The sequence below is a fragment of the Hyperolius riggenbachi genome, chromosome 8 (assembly GCF_040937935.1).
Source record: "Hyperolius riggenbachi isolate aHypRig1 chromosome 8, aHypRig1.pri, whole genome shotgun sequence".
Lineage (NCBI taxonomy): Eukaryota > Metazoa > Chordata > Amphibia > Anura > Hyperoliidae > Hyperolius > Hyperolius riggenbachi.
The window spans coordinates 287,470,583-287,496,860 of NC_090653.1; the positions used below are offsets into that span (position 1 = coordinate 287,470,583).

Here is a 26,278-nt window from a genome sequence, read left to right on the forward strand (position 1 = left end):
GCATTGGTTTTCAGGCTTTAAAGTCTGAAATCCCAGAAGTGAACCAGAGGCGGGGCAGGAGCATTGGGGAGTGGCTACGCGGGCACAGGATGTCTGCGGGGGACCATTAGAAGCCCCGGGTAACTTCAACTCATTTTCCCCCGATCCTCCTACAGTATCCCTTTAATAAATGCAAAACTCCATTCTGAATGTGTTGGAACAGAAACAGAGGCTTTACACACGCAGGCTCCGGCAGGGGGGTAGCTCACCCTTGCTGTTGCCTCTGGGTGCTGCGCTCCATGCTGCGTTCCATTGCTCCGATACTTCCTCCTTCACAGCCAGAAGCAGGAAGTATAGAAGTGATACAGAATGTTCAGGGGCTATGGCTGAAAGTATAAGAGGCAGAGGATCAGCAGGACAGCCAGGCAATCTGCATTGTTTAATAGCAAATCAATATGGCAGCCTCCACATCCCTCTCACTTCAGGTACGCTTTAGGGCTATGAAGACAAGTGTGAGGGCATCAGGACTCCGGCCTCATTCACACTATGTCCGCTTTTTATCAGCACATCAATGTTACAGATTGATACAAGTTGCTGAAAAGCGCACAGAAGCGCATAAGGCCTCGTGCACATCATACGCGCTTCCGTGCGGATATGGAAGCGCGTATGATGTGCTGAAACGCAGGAAAGGCAGAAGAGCATAGACAGCCCTTCTACCGCTCACATCTATTGCGATGTGCAGCAGTACAATGCGCTAGGAAGCGCTTGCATACTGCTGCCTGCATTTTGCCTGCAAGCGCAGAGCTGATCCCATCACTGTCAATGGATGGGATCAGCAGCGCAGCGGCGCAGAGCGGCCATCTGCGCTGAAGAGATGTGAACGAGGTCTTAGTGTGAATGAGGCCTCAATTCGTGGAGGCGTGGTTTGCAGCGCCCTACTGAGTGAATTCCAGTAGGTGGGATGAGAGGTAGAGCAATACACTTGGGGGTCATCCCAGACGTCGGACATCGATCCAGCACGCCAAATCTTTAGGCAACACTGGGGGGCTCCCATACACACGCCAGATTCTTGTCCGAGATTGATCAAGCTTCTGTACCTGCAGCATAAGCCTCAACCAATCAGACCCAGCGACTGCTAATCAATTAGCTGAAAGCTGATCAGTGAGCACAGCAGCCACTGGGTTTGTTTGGCTAAGCTTGAAACCTGGAGAAATGGGTTTGCAGGAGGCCGAGTTGTTCGCTAATCTTCATTCCTCAGACGAATAGATAACTGTAAAGGTGGCCACACATCAGGCAACGATGGGCAGATTCCACCAAGAGACAATTCGCTCTCTGATCCAATCTGAGTAAAGAGAGATCTGTTGGCTGCCCAAACACCGCAGGCCAATTCCTAAACAATTTTATGCTGAAATCAACCAGGAATCAGCCTTGTGATGCCACATGCCCCATCTTGCCGCCCCGAAGCTGACCCCCTAATAACCAATGTAGCCCCCCCCCCTATACATTACCTGTCTGTGTCTGACACTGGTCAGGGGCTCCGTACATACATGCGCCATACGTGATTGCCGGAGTAACATGGGTGTGTGGAATTCACAAAAGCGTGCTGAAGCATAGCACAACCGTGCTATACGTTTAGCACGCATGAAGGTTTGCATGTGTTAAGATTTACGTGCGCGGCAAAGTGTGCACGACAACCTTCGTTAGCGTGAGCACGCAAATCTTTATGTGCGCAAACCTTCACGCGGGGTACACTGCGCGCTAAACGCATAGCACTATCGTACTATGCTTTACTGACTCAAGCCCTGTGTGTGCATGCCAGTAACCACGTCGGGCGCGTCTATGGATGAAGGACGGAGACCAGAGCCAGCGGCAGACAGGGAAAGTACAGTGCACCAGGGGGACACATTTGACATTGGGGGTACAGCGCCAGGGGTTCAGTCGTTCGTCCCGATATCGCCTGCCGTTACCGACGCACACCCGATCGACCACACAGCCCGACATCTTGCAACATGTCCGATCAATACACGCGACCAATTTCGAGCCGAATGCTCTTGGTATTGCCAATTTTAATCTGACTCGATAATAATCATCGGACCGAACGGTCAATCGCCCGCCAACCCAATAGATGTATGAGCTTCTTAACTGTCTGTAGATAATAGTCTGATATTTAACAGGAACCCATACTGAGGTGAAACGCATGAGAAATGCTGCGAGTTCACTTGTACTCTTCCTGTCTCCTGCTTTGTGCAGATACACACAGAATGTTACCTGTACCCATCAACTCGTACATCAAATAATGTTATAGTGCAAAAGCCTGACGGCAAATACACACTATGATCTGATATCTGACAATTGTATGCGGTCTGATGTGTATGACACCGGGGCGCACCAATCCCACCACAGTACTTTTTGGAGTTAACGCAAATTACTAATAAAATAGTTTTAATTGTCTTTTTGTTATATATTTACAATAAAGCAAAGCATAATGAATACTGGTACTAAATGTATTGCAAGTGCTCAAATACGCAAATTGGTAGAATAACAAGAGCTTTCTTGATGAGCCCATTAACCATCCAATTTCCTGAACGATTGACCGCCTGATCGGAAACTATCGCCCACCAATGGAGGTAAAAATGATACGCAATCCGATCAGACTAGAGGAATTGTTCTGAAATTCAGATGGATAGAGTGATTGTTCCTCATCGATCAGCATCAATCGTGCCAACTGATTGATCGTACGGGAGATTGCCCACTAATGATACAATTTTGATTGTACACGCTTATCACTACTATGTCATATGAGGAAACCCCTAAATTATCCACTTAGAGTCTATTCTCACCGTTTACCTTCTGCTAGACAGATTTGGTAAAATTGTACAATCAGGATTGTATCATTAGTTGGCACCTTTAGCAATACAAGATAATTCAATCCAGGATATTTAAACAACCCATTTAGATGCTTTCACAGGTCCACAGTTCCAGTGTTACAGACAGCAGCCAGTCAGTCAGACAGCGGCGTTCGCACCCAGGACACGGTCGCGGCTGAGAGCTGGATTCTGATTGGCTGTTGCACAGTTGTATTTGGCACGCTCCGAGAGGCAGGAGGGGGGTTACGGCACGTCTTCGTGAACTTCTGCTATTTTGTCTATGGATTTCAGGAGATCGGCCACCAGATTCAGCGCTTCGGCTCCGGACACCAACTGCCTGTGGGAGAGATGGGAAAACAGCCGGAATATACAACTGTGCAGAATGCAGGAAACATGGAAATTATACTTCCCCATCTATCAAACTTATAGCCTCTGCCCCGCACACTTTTATGTGCAGTTTAAAGAGGAACTTCAGCCTAAACAAACATACTGTCATTATGTTACATTAGTTATGTTAATTAAAATAGATAGGCAATATAATCTCTTACCCACCCCGTTTTAAAAGAAGAGGCAAATGTTTGTGATTTCATGAGGGCAGCCATCTTTTTGGTTGAAAGGAGGTGACAGGGAGCATGAGATACAGTTTCAACTGTCCTGTGTCCTGATCACCCCTCCCAGTTGCTAGGCAATGTGAATAACAACATAGGAAATCCCATCATGCTTTGCAGAGCATCAGGGAAAAAAAAGCCTGGGCAGTTTTCTTTGATGGGGCGGAGCTTAGCTTTTGTAAAGCTAAAAATAAGGCTTATGTAAGAAAAACAAAGTTTTGATGCGGTGAAACTGTTAAAGAAACACCAAGCCTTTTCAGTTCTGCTGAGTAGATTGTTAGTCTGGAGGTTCACTTTAACCTGCCTGGCAGTATGATTATTTCCGGATTTAGGGTCTTATCTGAACGTTTCAAACCCTAAAATCAGGAAAAAAATAATCATGCCTCCAGAAAACCAGCAGCAGCCCCAGAACTCACTGACCCCCTGGGCTCCAGTGCTGCAATTTTACCTCCGTCCTCCAGGTGGCACTGTAACTCTGTGAGATCACTAACTGCGATCTAACCAGAGTGATTCAGAGCTTCGGAGGACAGGAAGGAGAATGGCTGCCTGCATATGGATCCCCCAGGAGGTGAGTAAAAATGTCAGCTGCACTCCAATGCTCTGCATTGAGCTCCTGGCGGGGGCTACCGCCAGGAAGGTTACAGTGTAATTGAAGTGACATGTGACATGAGATAAACATAGGTAAATACTAGCCCTTTCCATTTTCCAGTACAGCAAGAGTTAAAACACACCTGAAGTGAGAGTGATATGGAGGCTGACATATTTATTTCCTGTTTAACAATACCAGTTGCCTGGCAGCCCTGCTGAACTATTTGGCTACAGTAGTGTGTGAATAACACCAGAAACAAGCATGAAACTAATCTTGACAGATCTGACAAAAATGTCTGAAACACCTGATCTGCAAAAGGCAGAGGATCAGCAGGACAGCCAGGCAATGTGCATTGTTTAAAAGGAAATAATTATGGCAGCCGCAATATCTCTCTCACTTTGGTTGTCCTTTAAGTAACTAGAGTTTTTATCTATGCAAGAGAGTTTGTCCAACAGCTTGTCGAATTCAGTCTGGTTACCTGAAAAGTAAACAGAAGCTTAACCCATTCAGGTTCCGTCGTTTTCACGTGAGAAATGTTCACCTCCTATTCATTAGCCTATAACTTTATCACTACTTATCACAATGCACTGATCTATATCTTGTTTTTTCCGCCACCAATTAGGCTTTCTTTGGGGGGTACATTTTGCTAAGAGCCACTTTACTGTAAATGCATTTTAACAGGAAGAATAAGAAAAAACGGAAAAAATTCATTATTTCTCAGTTTTCAGCCATTATAGTTTTAAAATAATACATGCCTCCATAATTAAAACTCACGTATTGTATTTGCTTATATGTCCCGGTTATAACACTGTTAAAATTATGTCCCTATCACAATGTATGGCGACAATATTTTATTTGGAAAATAAAGGTGCATTTTTTCCGTTTTGCATCTATCACTATTTACAAGTTTAAAATAAAAAAAATATAGAAATATTTCATCTTTACATTGATATTTAAAAAGTTTAGACCCTTAGGTAAATATTTACATGTTTTTTTTTTTTTTTTAATTGTAATGGTTTTTTTTTTATTGTAAACATTTTATTTGGGTAGTTTTGGGAGGGTGGGAGGTAAACAATAGATTTATAATGTAAATGTGTGTTAATTTTAATTTTTTTTTTTTTTTACAGGTGTAGTATTACTTTTTGGCCACAAGATGGCGGCCATGAGTTTGTTTACATGACGTCACTCTAAGCGTAACATACGCTTACAGTGACGCATCGGGAAGGGAACGGCCAGAAAAGGCGCAGCTTCTGAGAGAAGCTGTTGCTTTTTCAGCGGGGGAGAGGAATCAGTGATCGGGCACCGTAGCCCGATACATTGATTCCCTGGCTACCGAATCCGCGGCCGGGAGTGCGCGTGCACGCGCGTGATCGGCCGCGGGAGCGCGCGGTAGCGTGCATGGTTCCTGGACGTAGAAACTACGTCCAGGAACCAAAATAGGTTAAACAGCTGAGAAACAGTGAGATAAGGCTTCTAATGTGGTCCTACTGCAGGAAAGTTCAAAGGGTCATTATCTTTCTCTTTCAGCTTAACAAGGCAGAGTGTGGATTCTAAACAGCAAAAATCAAGCCATTAAACTGAAAATAAAAATATGAGACTCATTTCTGTGTTACTAATGTTCTATTTATCATCCATATTACACATAGAATTATCTCATAAGTTTATTTTTCCATCAAGTTCACTTTAAAGAGAATCTGTACTGTAAAATTCTTACAATATAAATCATACCAGTCTATTCATTATGTTCTCCTGGGCCCCTCTGTGCTGTTTCTGCCTCTCCCTGCTGCAATCCTGGCTTGTAATTGCCAGTTTTAGGCAGTGCTTACAAACAAAAGACATAGCAAGTGATAGGCTGAGAGTAGCTCAGTGTGTGAGTCATACAGAGTGTGCAGGGGGCCTGGAGAGGGTGTGTATAGCTCCTATCCTATCACAAGCAGAGCAGCACATTCCTGCCTGAGCCCGACAAAGCCGTCAGAGGAAAGAAGATTAGATCATATAACAGAGATAATACAGCCACTGTGCAACTAGGAAAGGCTGCATTTAGACAGAGCACATTAGAACAGCTATAGGAACTTATAAGATAGAAGAAATAAGGCTCAAAATTTTGTTAGAGTCTCTTTTAAGTGCTTAATGCTGGCCAAACACCAATTGAACTGTATCTGATTAACATTTCGAATGCTCTTTTTTTTAATCATCTTAAAATGGTTTGTTGATGCAGGGTGGAATTGATCAGTGCTCCACATACTGGAATCGATATCCGATTTGCGGTGTCAATCAACTTTCCAGGAAGTGAGTTATAATCCCTCCACCAAACTGATAATGTACAGAAATACAGAATCCATCGAAATATAACAAAAATCTATTCTTGTATAATCGACAGAAACTTTCCATCCTGTCAGCTATCTGGCAGATATTGATCCAACCTGCAAGATTTGGATTAATTTATAATCAATTTGATAAAATAATGTATCTATTGTTTGAACAAACACTAAAATTGATCAGTGTATGGCCATAAAAGTCTGTGGGGTGTTAAAGAGACACTGAAGCAAAAAAAATATATGATATAATGAATTGGTTGTGTACTACGGATAATTACTAGAAGATTAGCAGCAAAGAAAATATTCTCATATTTTTATTTTCAGGTATATAGTGTTTTTTCTAACATTGCATCATTCTATAATATGTGCAGATTACACAACACTCAGCATTCAAAATGAGTCTTTCAGAGCAGTCTGTGAACTATTGACCTCTCCTCTGGCAGAGAAAAAGAAAATTGTTCACGAACAGTTAAGATAATAAACTTCAGAAAACAGCCCTCTCCATGACTTTGAAAGTCGTAGAGCTCAATGGCTATTTGCATAGATAACAACTGGAGTTTCTTAACTCTTCCTGTACTGGAAACAATTAGACTGATGTATCTGATCTTAATGTTTTATTTCTTAGCTGTACTACACATACAAATCATTGTATCATAAATTTTTTTTCGCTTCAGTGTCTCTTTAAAGAGAACCAGAGACGTAGAAGAAATAGATTTATACATACCTGGGGCTTCCTCCAGCCCCATAAGCCTGGATCGCTCCCACGCCGCCGTCCTCTAGTGCCTCTGTCTGCCGGTACCGGGTCCCGTAATTTCCGCCAGTCGACACAAGCGCAGTGCGCTCCCTCCATACTGCGCAGGCGCATGCATACAAAGCCGGAGGGAGCCCCTGCGCATGCGTACAACTGGTCGCGTCCGGTGGAAGTGACGGGACCCGGTACCGGCGATAGAGGCAGCGGAGGATGGCGGCGTGGGAGCGATCCAGGCTTATGGGGCTGGAGGAAGCCCCAGGCATGTATAACATCTTTTTTCCATTTTTTATCTATGCTTCGTCTCTGGTTCCCTTTAAGGTTCATGTGGGGTACTCCCGGTATTAATAAATGCAGGTGGAATCTGTCTATTCTGGTCATCTCCATACAGGGCCATAACAGGAGCAGAACTGTCTGTTCTCAGAAAGCTATGACAGCTGATAACACACAACCAGAAAGTACTATTAACCTTTCGGGGACCGATGTAGGTTGAATCTACGTCCAGCAGGTGGTGCTGTCGCCCTGACTGGACGTTAATTCAACGTCCGCGCTAACAAACCATCCCGACGCGATCGTGCGCACCGGAGAGGGGAGATTAAGCTGTCATATGACATGTCATCTCCCCTCAGTGATCAGCAGCCATCGCGTATGGCTGCTGATCACGTGATCACTACGATCGCCGGCGGATCGTAGTGATTCATTTGACAGCTGCAGCGGTAGGGGGGAAAGAAGAGGATCCACTCACCTCCCTGCTGTTCCCGCTATGATCGGCGCCCCCTCCGCTCTGGCCGGCATCTCTGCTCCTTCTGACGTCAGCGCCGGGACCCGGCTTGATGACGTCATCAAGCCGCGACCCGGAACTGAGCGGCAGTAGGAGCAGAGAAGCCGACCGGAGCAGAGGGGTCCGCTGCGCTCGTCCCAGGAGCCTGGAAGGTGAGTGGAGGGGTCTGCATGAAGGAGGAACACCTGGCCACCATGGGAGGACACTGCCCAACAAGACCCTGCAGGGATCTGGCTGCCCTAACCCCCCAAACGCCCTCCCCCCCCTTCAGCAAAAATGCCTGGTCCTTAAGGGGGGTGGTTAGGTGGCCGGTTCCGAAAGGGTTAAGAATTCACTAAGGGGAGGTCAGTAAAATACTGCATTCGATATTTTACACTTTTTCTTTTTTCCAAATTCACGATTTCCTGCATGCGGTAGAAGTTCGGTAATTTACCAAACAAACATGCTTCAACTCACTAAGCCCTGCTCGCTAAGAGTCATCAGCTGTGGAGCAGGTCAGGCAGCCAGGAAGCTGGGAGACCTCCCACAAGTGGTGTGCGCAAGTCGGGGGTTTTCTGTCCAATGCATATCCTGCATTCCTTTAGATGTGCTGCAGCCACCAGGGGGAGCTGTTCTGAATACCATTACATAGATATTCACATCTAAAGGGATGCAGAAAAGCCTTATAAAAGTGTCTCCTTCTACTGCCCTGCCAGACTGAAGTCCCGCCCTCCAGAATATCGGACCAAATGGGGTGAGAAGCAGGGCTGCCTGGCTCTCCCTATTGGCTGTCTGCTACATCTGTCAATGTTACCGCATGGTGATTGTGAGTTACCGGCTGGTCAGAGCTGGAGATAGATACCGAACACTTTTACTTGATTTACCAAATACTTCAATCTTTGTGAACAGCAATTTCTTGACATTTCTTTAGGTATTTACAGCACAAGTCGGTATTTTACCTCACCATTCGGTAATTTTGCTTCTCAGTGTGCTAATAGGTTTAGGGAATAGGGAATTGGCATTTGCCGAGGTGATTGGTAACAGCTGTTTTCTGCATTACCGAAAGCGCTAATGCTTCGTGAATTGAGGCCAACACTGCAGAGGTGGAAATCCAGGTAATAAATACAATTACTTGGTGGAAATAATTCAGTCAGAAGATATCTTCTGGAAAGTTGCTGAAATCTGGTAAAAATGGAAAACTTTATGGAACTCAGAACTGTCCCCACAGAGTGTTAAAATTGCCTCTCTCACTAACATCCAGAAAGGATTGGAGGGGTGGAGCTAAGATTATTGTTTTCAATTAATCAATTAACATTTAGCCGCACTAGCCAATGATTCAATTGAAGTTTTCGCCTAGGAGATACATTTTCATCTACAGTTTAAAATAACCTTTTCTGCACTCTGCAACTGAAAAAAAAAATACCAAAAAGTGGGTGAAAAAGTTCTGTCAAAGTTATTCTAAGTATTTTCTTGCTTGCTGGAGGCCTGTAAGGCATTTTATTGACAAGGTGTGAAAAAATTATTGTTAATCCCTTTGTTATAGTAGCATCAATTTCCTCACCTGTGGTTTGAAGGGAATGGGGATTGGGCGGGGCTTTGTGTTAATGCTGATGAACAAAACGGTTACTGGCATTCTGCAGTCACGTGACAAGCGGTGCAGGGAGAGAAGATTTTAATCTGTTACTTTCCAGATGACCCTCATACTTCCAACAACTATAATCTATAAACTACTGATCATTTTGACAGGAAGTTACATCACGTGCGCAGTCTAGAAAAAGTAAATTTGTGAGCGGTATATTTGAATGTTCAATAAGATTATTCTTTTCAGCCGCTTTCACACTTACCATGACAACCTGCTTTGCGCGATGCTCACCCATTGCAATGGCAATTAGGGCCTGTACACTGCTGCATTGTGCTGCGTTTTTAAAATTGCGTGCGTTTTTTTAATGGAAGTTTTTTTTTGAAAAATCATGATAACCTGTATACACTGGTGCAATGTGATTTTTTTTTTATTTTCATGAAGGCTTTGCGAATGCAATTTCAATTCGCAGTGAAACGCAGCCAATGTGCACAGGGCCTAAGTCTCAGTGGGAGTACGCACACTACCCGCGGTGCGATGCAGCACAGGTAGCTAAATCGACGCCAGGCCACCGCAAGCTCTGCAGTGCATTGCCGCATGATATGTGCCTAACACACGGATTATGCAGCAACGCCAAGTCTATGGCGGCGTGGTAAGCGTGCATAAGCAATCGTGGTAGCGTGTGGCGCCCATCCGCCGGTAAACCAGCGGTGTACTTCCTGTCAAGTAGGGGTTACGTCACTGAGCTGGGGGTGGAGCTATGCTCATTAATAATGTGTAAGGGGACATGGTGCAGTGCGATTGTTCTGCGACGCGCTCTCCTGCCGCACCGAGTGTGAAAGCAGCCTAAACGTTATACGGTAAATACAGCTTACTTTATGGAGGTCTGGGCGCCGCTCACAGCTTTGTGCAGGTTCTCCAGCGCCAGGTTTGCGTTTTGCTTCACAGCAGTCATTCCTGCCGATTCGCCTCTCCGCAAGGCCTCGTTCTCCGTTTTATACGTGTTCAGGTGAATCTGAAGGAAACAGGACAGTGACGGCATTGATGAGACACATTCGGGACATCACCGGAGCCGCAACACATAGACATGGCCAACAGAACGCAAATAATTCTGCCTTGCATGCAAATTTAATGCAAAATTTCTGCTGCTTAGGACTGGTCCAATTCAAATACAATTTGCATTACATTTTCTTGCAAGCTGGAATTATATTGCCTCTCATTGACAGCACAAACTGTTATTGTTTTTTTTTTTTTTTTAAGTACACCAGAAATGAGAGAGATATGGTGGCTGCCATATTTATTTCCTGTTAGACAATACCAGTTGCCTGGCAGTCCTGCTGATCTCTTTGGCTGCAGTATTGTCTGAATCACACACCTGAAACCAGCATGCAGCTAATCCAGTCACACTTCAGTCAGAGCACCTGATCTGCTGCATGCTTGTTCAGGGGCTATGGCTAAACGTTTTAGAAGAGGAGGATCAGCAGGGCAGCCAGGTAATCTGCATTGCTTAAAACAAAATAAATATGGCATCCTCCATATTCCTCTCACTTCAGGTGTCCTTTAATCAATTTGCGCATCACTTCCTGTGTACTACCTGGAGCAGCGCCACTTCCTGTTTCAGCTTGGTCACATGACTCTCGGCCTTTGAGGCTCGTTTCTGGGGGAAAATAAAGTAAAATTTAGTCACGTGATGTGTCAGCAGTTCTCCCCCAGGTCACATGACCTCCATTACTGACCGTCATCATCTGCAGATTGGCCTCCACTTGCTGGACCATGGACTCCAGATCCTGAGCCTCCTTCTGCTCCTCCAGAATCTTCTCCTCCAGCTGCCGCTGCAGATCCCGCACCCTGGAAGCAAGTGTTATATACATAAGACAGGATGTGATGGGCACACATAACAGTCACCTGAATAGATCAGAATTATCTATACTCACCTCTCTGCCTGGGACTCGTTCTGCTCTGACAGCGTCTGCACCTGTCTCTTCAGGTGTGTATTCTCTTGCTGTAACTACAAGACCAACACAGGGAACCAATCACTGATCACCAGAACTGCAACAGCCAATCACCTCAGCTCATTATCAGATTCTCTGCTATGCATCAGGCTGTACAAACCATATTTACTATAAATCTGCAATTTTCTGTTTGATTCCTGGCTGATTCAATCATCCTGATCGAATCTGCCAGAAATGTATTGTCCCAACATGCCCAATCGGATTGATTTGCGATTTTGATCCACATTCGATCAGAACCATCGGCTGGCTGTAATACTTTTAGCCATAGCCCCTGACCGAGCATGCAGATCAGGTGACTGAACTAGCGATATGCTTTTTTTCAGGTGTGTGATTCAGACACTACTGCAGCCAGAGAGATCAGCAGTACTGCCAGGCAACTGGTATTGTTTAACAGGAAATAAATATGGCAGCCTCCTTATCCCTCTTGCTTCAGTTGTCCTTTAACAGTAACCATACATCAGGCAACCTAGCAGCCGATCGACCATCCGATTTGATTATTATAATCAAATCAGATGAAAATCTGTGCTGCTAAATGCATATCCGATTGAGGATGCAAGCAACTTTGGCCGAACATGGTTGCATGAATCAGGTCGGACATGCTGCAAGATGTTGGGTTGACTTGCTTGATTGGGTGTGCGGCGGCAGCAATGGAGATTGTCGCTCAGGAAAAGCAACGAAACCCCTAACGCTGCCCCCCTAATGTGTAATGTACCCCCTCCCCCGGTTCACTATACATTAGCTGCCTTTGTCCATAACATGGTTGCTGGAGTAACGTGGGCGCGTGTGTGATGCCGACGTACGCTGGCAACCACGTGGAGGGCGTGTATGGAGTAAGGACAGAGCCCGGAGGCAGCGGCGGGTAAGCTGTGGACACGGACGGGTAATGTATGGTGCGCCGGTGGGCACATTTGACAATAGGAGGAGAACAGTGTCGGATGCGGTGGATGCGGCATTGCAAGGCTGATTCCTGACCAATTTCAGCATGTAATTCATCGGGAATCGGTCTGCGGTGTATGGGCAACTGACAGATCTCTCTCCAATCAGATTCGATCAGAGAGAGATTTGTCTCTTGGTTGAACCTGCTCATCATCGCTAGATGTAAAAGGGCGCTATGGCGAAAAATTTTAAAAATTAAAATATGTGCAAACATAGACTAATAAGAAGTACATTTTTTCCAAAGTAAAAATGAGCCATAAAATACGTTTCTCCTATGTTGCTGTCACTTACAGTAGGTTGTAGAAATCTGACAGAAGTGACAGGTTTTGGACTAGTCCATCTCTTCGTAGGGGATTTTCAGCAAGGCTTTTATTCTTTATAAAGATATTCCCTAAAAAGGATTTAAACAATGATGCTGGCCAGCCTCCCTGCTCGCTACACAGTTGTTTGGCAGTTGGACAGAGCAACTGCCATTCACTAAGTGCTTCTGAAAATAAATAAATCCCTGAGAATCCCCCCATGAAGAGATAGACTAGTCCAAAACCTGTCGCTTCTGTCAGATTTCTACTACCTACTGTAAGTGACAGCAACACAGGAGAAAAGTATTTTATGGCTCATTGTACTTCTTCTCCTTAATTGTTTATGTTTGCACATATTTTAAATGTTACAATTTTTTCGCCATAGTGTCCCTTTAAAGAGAAACTCCGACCAAAAATTGAACTTTATCCCAATCAGTAGCTGATACCCCCTTTTACATGAGAAATCTATTCCTTTTCACAAACAGACCATTAGGGGGCGCTGTATGACTGATATTTTGGTGAAACCCCTCCTACAAGAAAAGTACGTACTTTTTTTTTGCAGTTTCCTGTCTGTGAACCTTGTTGCATTGTGGGAAATAGCTGTTTACAGCTGTTTCCAACTGCCAAAAACCATGCAGCAGCTACATCACCTGCCAACACTAAAATGTTCACTGGAGTTCCTCTTTAAGGTCATCAAGACCACAACCAGGAAGCAACACAACTATCTCCCATATTCAGACACTGGACTGAAGATGATGATGATTGCGGGGCGTGGCCACCACTCACCGCCTGATAGCTCAGCTGCAGAGCTTGGAAGCGCAGGTCCTCTGCGGAGTCATTCACAGCACCGTTGGGGGTCTGAGGCTTGGTGGAAGGAGACGTCCCCCCAGCGGGCAGCCATGAAGAGAACGGGTCACACCCTGAGATGTCGCTGTATCGATAGGACTCATCATACAGGCTGCCCTGAGACGTGTCAGCATTGTGCGTCTGCTCGATGACTGATGGGTGGTAACTGCCGCTCCAGTCCTCATCCTCCTCCTCCTCGTCATCCAATAAGTCCTCTGCAACCGTTGGGTCTTTAAAGAACGTCTCCTGGTACTCGGAGTTCAACGCCAGTAAGTCAGCGGCTTCCAGAGTCAGGGTGGAGTGTTGTCTGATATCCTGAGAGGAGAACCATGGAGAGTATTCAAAAGATTTACTACAAAAACGGCTTCTCTACAGTCAGCTGTGAATGCTGCATCCAGACACGCCTATCCTCATCACTTCTCCTCCTCTGCAAGCCTATAAACAGGCACCTCCCACTGCTGCTCCTTTCTGCACATCTCTACACAGGCTCCTTCCACTGCAATCTCTATACAGGCCCCTCCTACTGTTGATCCTCTCTGCAGATCTCTACACAGGCCCCTCCCACTGCTGCTCCTCCCTGCAAATCTCTACACAGGCCCCTCTCTGCAGATCTCTACACAAGCTCCTCCCGCTGCTGCTCTCTGCATCTCTACTCTGGCTCCTCCCACCATTCCTCTGCAGCTCTGTAAGCCAACCCCTCCCACGGCTACACTCTGCAGATCTGTACACTGGCCCCTCCTATTGCTCCCCTCTGCAGATCTGTACACTCGCCCCTCCCACTGCTCCCCTCTGCAGCTCTGTACACTGGCCTCTCCTATTGCTCCCCTCTGCAGATATGTACATTGGCTCCTCCCACTCCTTTCTGCAAATCTGTGCAATGGCCCCTCCCACTGCGCCTTTCTGCAGCTCTGTACACTGCCCCCCCACTGCTCCTCTCTGCAAATCTGTACACTCACCACTCCCACTGCTCCTCTCTGCAAATCTGTACACTGGCCCCTCCCACTGCTCCTCTCTGCAGATCTGTACACTGCCCCCCCCCCCCCACTGCTCCTCTCTGCAAATCTGTACACTGGCCCCTCCCACTGCTCCTCTTTGCAAATCTGTACACTGGCCCCTCCCACTGCGCCTCTCTGCAGCTCTGTACACTGGCCTCTCCCACTGCTCCTCTCTGCAGATCTGTACACTGCCCCCCCCCCCCACTGCTCCTCTCTGCAAATCTGTACACTGGCCCCTCCCACTGCTCCTCTCTGCAAATCTGTACACTGGCCCCTCCCACTGTGCCTCTCTGCAGATCTGTACACTCCCCCCCCCCACTGCTCCTCTCTGCAAATCTGTACACTCACCCCTCCCACTGCTTCTCTCTGCAAATCTGTACACTGGCCCCTCCCACTGCTCCTCTCTGCAAATCTGTACACTGGCCCCTCCCACTGCTCCTCTCTGCAAATCTGTACACTGGCCCCTCCCACTGCTCCTCTCTGCAAATGTGTACACTGGCCCCTCCCACTGCTCCTCTCTGCAGATGTGTACACTGGCCCCTCCCACTGCTCCTCTGCAGATATGTACACTGGCTCCTCCCTGCTGTTCTGTACAATGGCCCCTCCCACTGCTCCTCTGCAGATCTGAACACTGGCCTCTCCCACTGCTCCTCTCTGCAGATATGTACATTGGCTCCTCCCTGCAGATCTGTACACTGGCCCCTCCCACTGCTCCTCTCTGCAGATCTGTACACTGGCCCCTCCCACTGCTCCTCTCTGCAGATCTGTACACTGGCCCCTCCCACTGCTCCTCTCTGCAGGTATGTACACTGGCTCCTCCCTGCTGTTCTGTACAATGGCCCCTCCCACTGCTCCTCCCTGCTGTTCTGTACACTGGCCTCTCCCACTGCTCCTCTCTGCAGATCTGTACACTGGCCCCTCCCACTGCTCCTCTCTGCAGATCTGTACACTGGCCTCTCCCCAGGCTCTTCACTGCCAGTCATGTGTCACACAGTCACTGTAACATTCAGGCAACGACAGCATAACTTACAGGTCCCGCCACAGTCACTGACAGAAAGATTCCCATATGTTTTATATTGTGATACGTTTCTACAGAAGATAAAATCAGCGGCAAACCTTGTGCAATTCTCCATCACACTGCAGAGGGCGGGTCTTGCTTTTCACAAACTCCTTGAAAGAAAAGGGGTTGGCTTCATCCAGAGGTACCGAGTCACAATCTACAATAAGCGGAACAAATATGTATATTATAAAGGACACCTGAAGTGAGAGGGATATGGAGGCTGCCATATTTATTTCACAATACCAGTTGCCTGGCAGTCCTGCTGATCTCTCTGGCTGGCTGCAGTAGTGTCTGAATCACACACCTGAAACAAGCATGCAGCTAATCCAGTAAAGGAAAAAGAAGAGACAATCGAGAGCCCCCGATAGTGTATTACTGTGGTACAGTTGGCATACAAAATGATTGAAAATATACTCACAAGTCTGGGTTGCCGAGTCCAGGCAACCACTTAAATCGCGGACGAGGAGATTAGACCTGTCCTCGCTCAGGCTAAAAAGTCGCTCTCCGTAGATAGAAAAAAAAGGGTTAAAAACCCATCCACCAGGTAGATCAAAATGTGATGTGGTATACAGAGGCGCCAATAGAGTAAAAAATTGCCAATTAAAATCAATAAAAGTGTGGGTGGTAGGGGTAGACCTACCCACCCAACAACAAACACAAGCACAGCTTCGTGTATAATATAAGGTAAATTTAATGAATACTCCCAATAAAATATACAGTTTGCAACGCGTTTCACGGGTCCCAAGCCCGCTTCCTCAGGCAAAAAAGCTTTTACAGGCAGGAGCAACTCAATGGGTCTAGATGCAGAAGTGAGCGCTCACTTCTGCATCTAGACCCATTGAGTTGCTCCTGCCTGTAAAAGCTTTTTTGCCTGAGGAAGCGGGCTTGGGACCCGTGAAACGCGTTGCAAACTGTATATTTTATTGGGAGTATTCATTAAATTTACCTTATATTATACACGAAGCTGTGCTTGTGTTTGTTGTTGGGTGGGTAGGTCTACCCCTACCACCCACACTTTTATTGATTTGAATTGGCAATTTTTTACTCTATTGGCGCCTCTGTATACCACATGCAGCTAATCCAGTCACACTTCAGTCACCTGATCTGCTGCTGCTGCTGCTTGTGCAGAATCTATGGCTAAATGTGTTAGAGGCAAAAGATCAGCAGGACAGCCAGGCAATGAGCATTGTTTAAAAGGAAATAAATAGGTCAGGCTCCGTATACCTCTCACTTTGGGTGTCCTTTAATCTGCCCTACCCTGCAGTATTTTGTGTCTCTCCCCCTCCCACAATGGTGAGATCTCCTTGCAGTGATTTGTGTCTCTTCCCCTCCCACAATGGTGAGAGCTCCCTGCAGTGGTTTGTGTCTCCTCCCTTCCCACAATGGTGAGCTCTCCCTGCACTAGTTTGTGCCTCCTCCCCTCCCACAATGGTGAGATCTCCTTGCAGTGATTTGTGTCTCTTCCCCTCCCACAATGGTGAGAGCTCCCTGCAGTAGTTTGTGTCTCCTCCCCTTCCACAATGGTGAGATCTCCCTGCAGTGGTTTGTGTCTCCTCCCCTCCCACAATGGTGAGATCTCCCTGCAGTAGTGTCTCCTCCCCTCCCACAATGGTGAGATCTCCCTGCAGTGGTTTGTGTCTCCTCCCCTCCCACAATGGTGAGATCTCCCTGCAGTGGTTTGTGTCTCCTCCCCTCCCACAATGGTGAGATCTCCCTGCAGTGGTTTGTATCTCCTCCCCTCCCACAATGGTGAGATCTCCCTGCAGTAGTTTGTGTCTCCTCCCCTCCCACAATGGTGAGATCTCCCTGCAGTGGTTTGTGTCTCCTCCCCTCCCACAATGGTGAGATCTCCCTGCAGTAGTGTCTCCTCCCCTCCCACAATGGTGAGATCTCCCAGCAGTGGCTTGTGTCTCCTCCCCTCCCACAATGGTGAGATCTCCCTGCAGTGGTTTATGTCTCCGCCCCTCCCACAATGGTGAGATCTCCCTGCAGTAGTTTGTGTCTCCTCCCCTTCCACAATGGTGAGATCTCCCTGCAGTGGTTTGTGTCTCCTCCCCTCCCACAATGGTGAGATCTCCTTGCAGTGATTTGTGTCTCTTCCCCTCCCACAATGGTGAGAGCTCCCTGCAGTAGTTTGTGTCTCCTCCCCTTCCACAATGGTGAGATCTCCCTGCAGTGGTTTGTGTCTCCTCCCCTCCCACAATGGTGAGATCTCCCTGCAGTAGTGTCTCCTCCCCTCCCACAATGGTGAGATCTCCCTGCAGTGGTTTGTGTCTCCTCCCCTCCCACAATGGTGAGATCTCCCTGCAGTGGTTTGTGTCTCCTCCCCTCCCACAATGGTGAGATCTCCCTGCAGTGGTTTGTATCTCCTCCCCTCCCACAATGGTGAGATCTCCCTGCAGTAGTTTGTGTCTCCTCCCCTCCCACAATGGTGAGACTCCCTGCAGTGGTTTGTGTCTCCTCCCCTCCCACAATGGTGAGATCTCCCTGCAGTAGTGTCTCCTCCCGTCCAACAAAAGTGAGCTCTCCCTGCAGTGGTTTGTGTCTCCTCCCCTCCCACAATGGTGAGATCTTCCTGCAGTAGTTTGCGTCTCCTCCCCTCCCACAATGGTGAGATCTCCCTGCAGTGGTTTGTGTCTCCTCCCCTCCCACAATGATGAGATCTCCCTGCAGTAGCTTGTGTCTCCTCCCCTCTCACAATGGTGAGCTCTCCCTGCAGTGGTTTGTGTCTCCTCCCCTCCCACAATGGTGAGACTTCCTTGAAGTGGTTTGTGTCTCCTTCCTTCCCACAATGGTGAGATCTCCCTGCAGTAGATTGTGTCTCTGCCCCTCCCACAATGGTGAGATCTCCCTGCAGTAGTTTGTGTCCCCTCCCCTCCTACAATGGTGAGATCTCCCTGCAGTAGTTTGTGTCTCTTCCCCTCCCACAATGGTGAGATCTCCCTGCAGTGGTTTGTGTCTCCTCCCCTCCCACAATGGTGAGATCTCCCTGCAGTAGATTGTGTCTCCTCCCCTCCCACAATGGTGAGATCTCCCTGCAGTGGTTGGTGTCTCCTAATTTCCCTGCAGCGGTTGGTGTCACCTCTGACAGTTGTGAGATCTCCCTGCAGTGGTTGGTGTCTCCTCTGATAGAGGTGAGATTTCCCTGCAGTGGTTGGTGTCACCTCCCCTCCCACAATGGTGAGATCTCCCTGCAGTAGTTTTTGTCTCCTCCCCTCCTACAATGGTGAGATCTCCCTGCAGTGGTTTGTGTCTCCTCCCCTTCCACAATGGTGAGATCTCCCTGCAGTGGTTGGTGTCTCCTCTGATAGAGGTGAGATTTCCCTGCAGTGGTTGGTGTCATCTCTGACAGTTGTGAGATCTCCCTGCAGTGGTTGGTGTCTGCTCTAGGTGTGTGTATGATGGTTGGAACATTACCGTCCTCAATGATCAGTGTCTTTGCTTTCCTCCCAGGCTTGGCAGACATGGCTGGCCACAGTGTGGCAGCAGTGAGGCTCCAGTGATAGTCACAGGACGAGGAGGCCACACTGAAGATCACATGATGTATGACGCAGTGGCCATCTGGCCAATCACATCCTGAATAAAGAAAAGACAGACATTTATAATGACGGCTGTGTTCACATCACCCTAAAGGGCCCCATTAGTGGTACAATCTCTCGAACCATCTATCCAATCTGATCGTTGCGAAGCAGCGATCATTTGGGCCCACCAGCAGAGGGGAAAATAATCAGCAATTTGATCAGAGTAAAAGAATCACTCTGAAAGGTGCACAGTGGGGTTCCCTATAACAGCCGGAGCGCGATGATTCAGGAATAACAAACAGCACATTTTACGCATGTTGTGTCGCATGCAGTGAATGAAACGTATGCTCCACTTTTAACGTGCGCGTTTTGTGGCAGCACACGGCATGCAGTACGTTGGGATGCCGCACGCAGTTAGATCACACCGCACTGCGAATGTCACACAGGGTTATCATTGCACAGTGACTTTCCACAGTACGACGAGTCTGTTAAGTCGGACCGCAACACCCCACTGTCTGCAAAGCCGCGAAGATTTCCTTGCTAACGTCTAAGGCCACGTTCGGCAATGCGTATGGCCGTGTGTTTCGGGACTCAAGCTTACCCGATCGCACGGCATTGCTGCTGATCGCATTCCTTACAGTGAATGGGATAAGCAATGCGCTTTGCAAAAAATGCCTGCAGCAGTGCAGTGCAGCATTCTGAACGTCATAAGTGCTCTCTAGGCACTTCTGATGTTCTTGCTGATCGCATACTATACACGCTGCCGAAATGTGCACGGCAGGGGATGTATTATATAGTGTTGTCCGGATCATGAACGATTCGGATCTTTGATCCGAATCTATTTTGTGAGTCGAATCATCCGATTCATCAAAATGAGTGATTCGGATCGCAAAAGGGGCGGGGCCAGGAGCGACACGCCCCCTCTCAGCGGGCAGCGGGGTCCTGGAAGCAGGGATCGCTCTGTTGGATGGGAGCCACCCTTGCAGGGACAGGTAGAGGGGGCATGGGTGCCACTGCCAGATATGTGTAGAGCACACATACTGGCTATAACGTGCTGCTCATTACAGGCTATCTGTTCCGTAGTGCTGCACAGTGATCACATTGGAAGCTTTTGGCTCCGCACAGCTCAGTAACTTTGCAGACAGTGTGATTGCAGCGCAATATGATCCTCCTACACTCGGCACTAAACAGCTGCACTTATCTTCTGGGAATGCTTTGGGGAATGCTTTCTTTCACTGTGCGAGATTTGCATTCAAAGTACACAGATGAGCATATAGGTGAAATATATGTAAAGCATATGACTTCAGCATGTGGGTATTACGTGCAAACATTTCTGCTCTCTGCTCGTCCCTCCTCCCTTCTCTGTCCACTCCCTGCCCTCTGTCCATCTTCTCCCCTTCTCTGTGTGTCCACCCCTCCCCTTCTCCTGTCCACAGACCTGTCCTGCTGTTCATTTCACCCCCGAATGCTTCGGTAGTAAAATGATCCGAGATTCGGATCAAAGATCCGGATCTTTTCAATGATCCGATTCGAATCATCCTGATCATTGAGAAGATCCGAACTTCCCATCTCTAGTATTATATGATATGGCAGTACTATACATGTGTAGTCAGTGCAGGGCACACAGGGACACTATACACACACTGGCATGCATACACTGCACAATATTATCTGATATGGGGACAGCACACAGTATGGTCAGTGCAGGGGATGTATTATATGATAATGTGGCAGCACTATACATGTGAGGTCAGTGCAGGGGATGTATTATATGATAATGTGGCAGCACTATACATGTGAGGTCAGTGCAGGGGACACAGGGACACTATACACACACTGGCATGCATACACTGCACAGTATTATATGATATGGGGACAGCACACAGTATGGTCAGTGCAGGGGATGTATTATATGATAATGTGGCAGCACTATACATGTGAAGTCAGTGCAGGGGAGACACAGGGACACTATGCACACACTGCACAGTATTATATGATATGGGCACAGCACACAGTATGGAAGGTATAGGCTGGGCAGGACACACCATTATACAGTATTACATGATATGGGCACAGCACACAGTATGGAAGGTATAGGCTGGGCAGGACACACCATTATACAGTATTACAAGATATGGGGACAGCACACAGTATGGTCAGTGCAGGGGATGTATATGATATGGCAGCAGTATACATGTGAGGTCAGTGCAGGGGAGACACAGGGGCACTATACACACACTGGCATGCATACACTGCACACTATTATATGATATGGGGACAGCACACAGTATGGTCAGTGCAGGGGATGTATTATATGATAATGTGGCAGCACTATACATGTGAGGTCAGTGCAGGGGAGACAGGGACACTATACACACACTGGCATGCATACACTGCACAGTATTATATGATATGGGGACAGCACACAGTATGGTCAGTGCAGGGGATGTATTATATGATAATGTGGCAGCACTATACATGTGAGGTCAGTGCAGGGGACACAGGGACACTATACACACACTGGCATGCATACACTGCACACTATTATATGATATGGGGACAGCACACAGTATGGTCAGTGCAGGGGATGTATTATATGATAATGTGGCAGCACTATACATGTGAGGTCAGTGCAGGGGAGACAGGGACACTATACACACACTGGCATGCATACACTGCACAGTATTATATGATATGGGGACAGCACACAGTATGGTCAGTGCAGGGGATGTATTATATGATAATGTGGCAGCACTATACATGTGAGGTCAGTGCAGGGGACACAGGGACACTATACACACACTGGCATGCATACACTGCACACTATTATATGATATGGGGACAGCACACAGTATGGTCAGTGCAGGGGATGTATTATATGATAATGTGGCAGCACTATACATGTGAGGTCAGTGCAGAGGATGTATTATATGATAATGTGGCAGCACTATACATGTGAGGTCAGTGCAGAGGATGTATTATATGATAATGTGGCAGCACTATACATGTGAAGTCAGTACAGGGGACACAGGGACACTATACACACACTGGCATGCATACACTGCACAGTATTACAGGATGTGGGGACAGCACACAGTATGGAAGGTATAGGCTGGGCAGGACACACCATTATACAGTATATATATATTATATTATCCATTATTATACAATGTAGCGGCTTCTGCACAACTCCTCACACATTGTAACTCACCAGCTCGGCCCCACCCCGGAAGTGACGCCACCAGAGCTCCAGGAAGCAGGAAATGGTCCCAGGTCAGAGGTAAGAGTGCCAAGATGGCTGCCAACATGACGAGGAGCAGAGCATGGAAAGGAGTGCAGAGGTAACCAGCATTATACAGTACTACTTCCCCCATCATTGTCCTCTGTGTGCCCAGTACTACTTCCCCCATCATTGTCCTCTGTGTGCCCAGTACTAATTCCCTCACCAGGGTCCTCTGTGTGCCCAGTACTACTTCCCTCATCAGTGTCCTCTGTGTGCCCAGTACTACGTCCCTCATCATTGTCCTCTGTGTGCCCAGTACTACTTCCCCCATCATTGTCCTCTGTGTGCCCAGTACTACTTCCCCCATCATTGTCCTCTGTGTGCCCAGTACTACTTCCCCCATCATTGTCCTCTGTGTGCCCAGTACTAATTCCCTCACCAGTGTCCTCTGTGTGCCCAGTACTAATTCCCTCACCAGTGTCCTCTGTGTGCCCAGTACTACTTCCCTCATCATTGTCCTCTGTGTGCCCAGTACTACTTCCCTCATCAGTGTCCTCTGTGTGCCCAGTACTACGTCCCTCATCATTGTCCTCTGTGTGCCCAGTACTAATTCCCTCACCAGTGTCCTCTGTGTGCCCAGTACTACTTCCCTCATCAGTGTCCTCTGTGTGCCCAGTACTACTTCCCTCATCAGTGTCCTCTGTGTGCCCAGTACTACGTCCCTCATCATTGTCCTCTGTGTGCCCAGTACTACTTCTCTCATCAGTGTCCTCTGTGTGCCCAGTACTACTTCCCCCATCATTGTCCTCTGTGTGCCCAGTACTACTTCCCTCATCATTGTCCTCTGTGTGCCCAGTACTACTTCCCTCATCATTGTCCTCTGTGTGCCCAGTACTACTTCCCTCATCATTGTCCTCTGTGTGCCCAGTACTACTTCCCTCATCATTGTTCTCTGTGTGCCCAGTACTACTTCCCTCATTGTCCTCTGTGTGCCCAGTACTACTTCCCTCATTGTCCTCTGCGTGCCCAGTACTACTTCCCTCATCTCTGTCCTCTGTGTGCCCAGTACTACTTCCCTCATCAGTGTCCTCTGTGTGCCCAGTACTACTTCCCTCATCAGTGTCCTCTGTGTGCCCAGTACTACCCTCATCAGTGTCCTCTGTGTGCCCAGTACTACCCTCATCAGTGTCCTCTGTGCGCCCAGTACTACTTCCCTCATCAGTGTCCTCTGTGTGCCCAGTACTACTTCCCTCATCAGTGTCCTCTGTGTGCCCAGTACTACTTCCCTCATCAGTGTCCTCTGTGTGCCCAGTACTACCCTCATCAGTGTCCTCTGTGTGCCCAGTACTACCCTCATCAGTGTCCTCTGTGCGCCCAGTACTACTTCCCTCATCAGTGTCCTCTGTGTGCCCAGTACTACTTCCCTCATCAGTGTCCTCTGTGTGCCCAGTACTACTTCCCTCATCAGTGTCCTCTGTGTGCCCGGTACTACTTCCCTCATCAGTGTCCTCTGTGTGCCCGGTACTACTTCCCTCATCAGTGTCCTCTGTGTGCCCAGTACTACTTCCCTCATCAGTGTCCTCTGTGTGCCCAGTACTACGTCCCTCATCAGTGTCCTCTGTGTGCCCAGTACTACTTCCCTCATCGTTGTCCTCTGTGTGCCCAGTACTACTTCCCTCATCGTTGTCCTCTGTGTGCCCAGTACTACTTCCCTGATCAGTGTCCTCTGTGTGCCCAGTACTACTTCCCTCATCATTGTCCTCTGTGTGCCCAGTACTACTTCCCTCATTGTCCTCTGTGTGCCCAGTACTACTTCCCTCATTGTCCTCTGTGTGCCCAGTACTACTTCCCTCATTGTCCTCTGTGTGCCCAGTACTACTTCCCTCATCTCTGTCCTCTGTGTGCCCAGTACTACTTCCCTCATCTCTGTCCTCTGTGTGCCCAGTACTACTTCCCTCATCTCTGTCCTCTGTGTGCCCAGTACTACTTCCCTCATCTCTGTCCTCTGTGTGCCCAGTACTACTTCCCTCATCAGTGTCCTCTGTGTGCCCAGTACTACCCTCATCAGTGTCCTCTGTGTGCCCAGTACTACTTCCCTCATCAGTGTCCTCTGTGTGCCCAGTACTACTTCCCTCATCAGTGTCCTCTGTGTGCCCAGTACTACTTCCCTCATCAGTGTCCTCTGTGTGCCCGGTACTACTTCCCTCATCAGTGTCCTCTGTGTGCCCAGTAATACTTCCCTCATCAGTGTCCTCTGTGTGCCCAGTACTACTTCCCTCATCAGTGTCCTCTGTGTGCCCAGTACTACTTCCCTCATCAGTGTCCTCTGTGTGCCCAGTACTACTTCCCTCATCAGTGTCCTCTGTGTGCCCAGTACTACTTCCCTCATCAGTGTCCTCTGTGTGCCCAGTACTACTTCCCTCATCAGTGTCCTCTGTGTGCCCAGTACTACTTCCCTCATCAGTGTCCTCTGTGTGCCCAGTACTACTTCCCTCATCGTTGTCCTCTGTGTGCCCAGTACTACTTCCCCCATCAGTGTCCTCTGTGTGCCCAGTACTACTTCCCTCATCAGTGTCCTCTGTGTGCCCAGTACTACTTCCCTCATCGTTGTCCTCTGTGTGCCCAGTACTACTTCCCTCATCGTTGTCCTCTGTGTGCCCAGTACTACTTCCCTCATCGTTGTCCTCTGTGTGCCCAGTACTACTTCCCTCATCAGTGTCCTCTGTGTGCCCAGTACTACTTCCCTCATCAGTGTCCTCTGTGTGCCCAGTACTACTTCCCTCATCATTGTCCTCTGTGTGCCCAGTACTACTTCCCTCATCAGTGTCCTCTGTGTGCCCAGTACTACTTCTCCCATCATTGTCCTCTGTGTGCCCAGTACTACCTCCCCTTCCTCAGTTTTTGTTGTCCTATGTGCTGCCTGGTACTACTTTCCCATTCTGCTCTCTTCCCATTGTTATCCTTTGCGTCTCCTGCCCAGTACTACTTCCCCCATCATTATTCTACCTGTGTGTCCTGCTCAGTACCACTTCCCGCCTTCTCCCATGCATTGCCAGTTTATGTTGTGTCTTTCAGGTTCGGATTGCCAGCATACAGGCGCTTCAGCAGCGGCACCTCCTATCCCAGCATTCCCCTGACCTCCCCGCTGCCCGGTTTGCCCCGGCCGGTGTACCCCCTGGTGGACGGGCAGGAGAGGTTTGAGACGAAGGTCACCATTTTGGAGAATGGGCTGCGGGTGGCCTCACAGAACAAGTTCGGGCAGTTCTGCACCGTCGGACGTGAGTCCCCTGCTGACCAATCATTGCTACTGCGGATCACTGTGCCAGGGAGAGGGGATGGCTTCATATATCTGCCTGTTACACAGTGTGACTCAATGGGCCTTAATGTGGACCCAAATTAAAAATACAAGATTTCTGAAATAAAATCTATTTTCTAAATTATAATAATAAATAGCAGCCTTTTTTTAGCTGCATGATGACAAATATGAAATATTTTACATTTATTGGAGGAACCCCTCCCTTCCTTTCATATTGCCGGGACAGAAACCGGCAAACTGGTGGAGTAGGTGGTGTCCAGCAAAGGAGGAATTGCTAATGGGAATTGCTATAACCCTAGTTATAAGAAGAGAAGGGTGAGAAGCATGCACTGAAATACTCATAGGCTTGAAGGAGTGTTTATTTATCTTTGTATGTGTCAGAGTGGTGCAACTAAATATTTTTAATTAAAAAAAATGTTTGGTTTGGGTCCGCTTTAATCTATTCAGTTTCTCCTGTTTTCTAATAGATCATTTTTTATCTTCTGTTTAAAATACATTTTTAACATTTCTGCAACTGAAAAAGTACTGTCAGAATTATTCTGAATATTTTCATGCTTGCCAGCAGGTGTGAAAATGTCGGTAAAAAACAAAGTTTTTATTTAGTATTTATATAGTACTCACA

At 47.7% G+C, this 26,278-nt stretch overlaps 2 protein-coding genes across 3 annotated transcripts in view; one reads left to right on the forward strand and one right to left on the reverse strand.

The window, feature by feature from the left end:
• Positions 1-1,455: 1,455 nt before the first annotated feature.
• Positions 1,456-22,357, reverse strand: ENTR1 (endosome associated trafficking regulator 1). Of its 2 annotated transcripts, none has more exons than XM_068249121.1 (9): positions 22,329-22,357; positions 19,014-19,172; positions 15,653-15,753; positions 13,482-13,856; positions 11,383-11,456; positions 11,185-11,296; positions 11,043-11,105; positions 10,324-10,463; positions 1,456-3,183 (listed from the first exon to the last, which is right to left on the reverse strand). In XM_068249121.1, the coding sequence occupies exons 2-9, from the start codon at positions 19,060-19,062 to the stop codon at positions 3,090-3,092; spliced, it is 1,008 nt and encodes a 335-aa protein (XP_068105222.1). In that variant the 5' UTR covers positions 19,063-19,172; positions 22,329-22,357; the 3' UTR covers positions 1,456-3,089. The 2 variants fall into 2 exon arrangements, with proteins under 2 accessions (XP_068105222.1, XP_068105223.1); XM_068249122.1 differs by lacking the exon at positions 22,329-22,357 and adding an exon at positions 22,245-22,264.
• PMPCA (peptidase, mitochondrial processing subunit alpha) overlaps positions 22,353-26,278 on the forward strand; it is a 62,467-nt gene continuing 58,541 nt past the window's right edge. The window contains exons 1-2 of the mRNA XM_068249120.1: positions 22,353-22,458; positions 25,416-25,618. Of these exons, the coding sequence (XP_068105221.1) occupies positions 22,412-22,458; positions 25,416-25,618 (250 nt within the window). The 5' untranslated portion in view covers positions 22,353-22,411. The remainder of the gene's footprint in view (positions 22,459-25,415; positions 25,619-26,278) is intronic.

Coding starts and splice junctions, on each gene's coding strand:
- ENTR1 (XM_068249121.1), bottom strand. CDS start 19,062: ATGTCTGCCAAGCCTGGGAGGAAAGCAAAGACACTGATCATTGAGGAC. Junction 13,857..15,652: donor GTGATGGAGAATTGCACAAG/GTTTGCCGCTGA, acceptor TTCTCCTCTCAG/GATATCAGACAACACTCCAC. Junction 11,297..11,382: donor AACGAGTCCCAGGCAGAGAG/GTGAGTATAGAT, acceptor ACTTGCTTCCAG/GGTGCGGGATCTGCAGCGGC.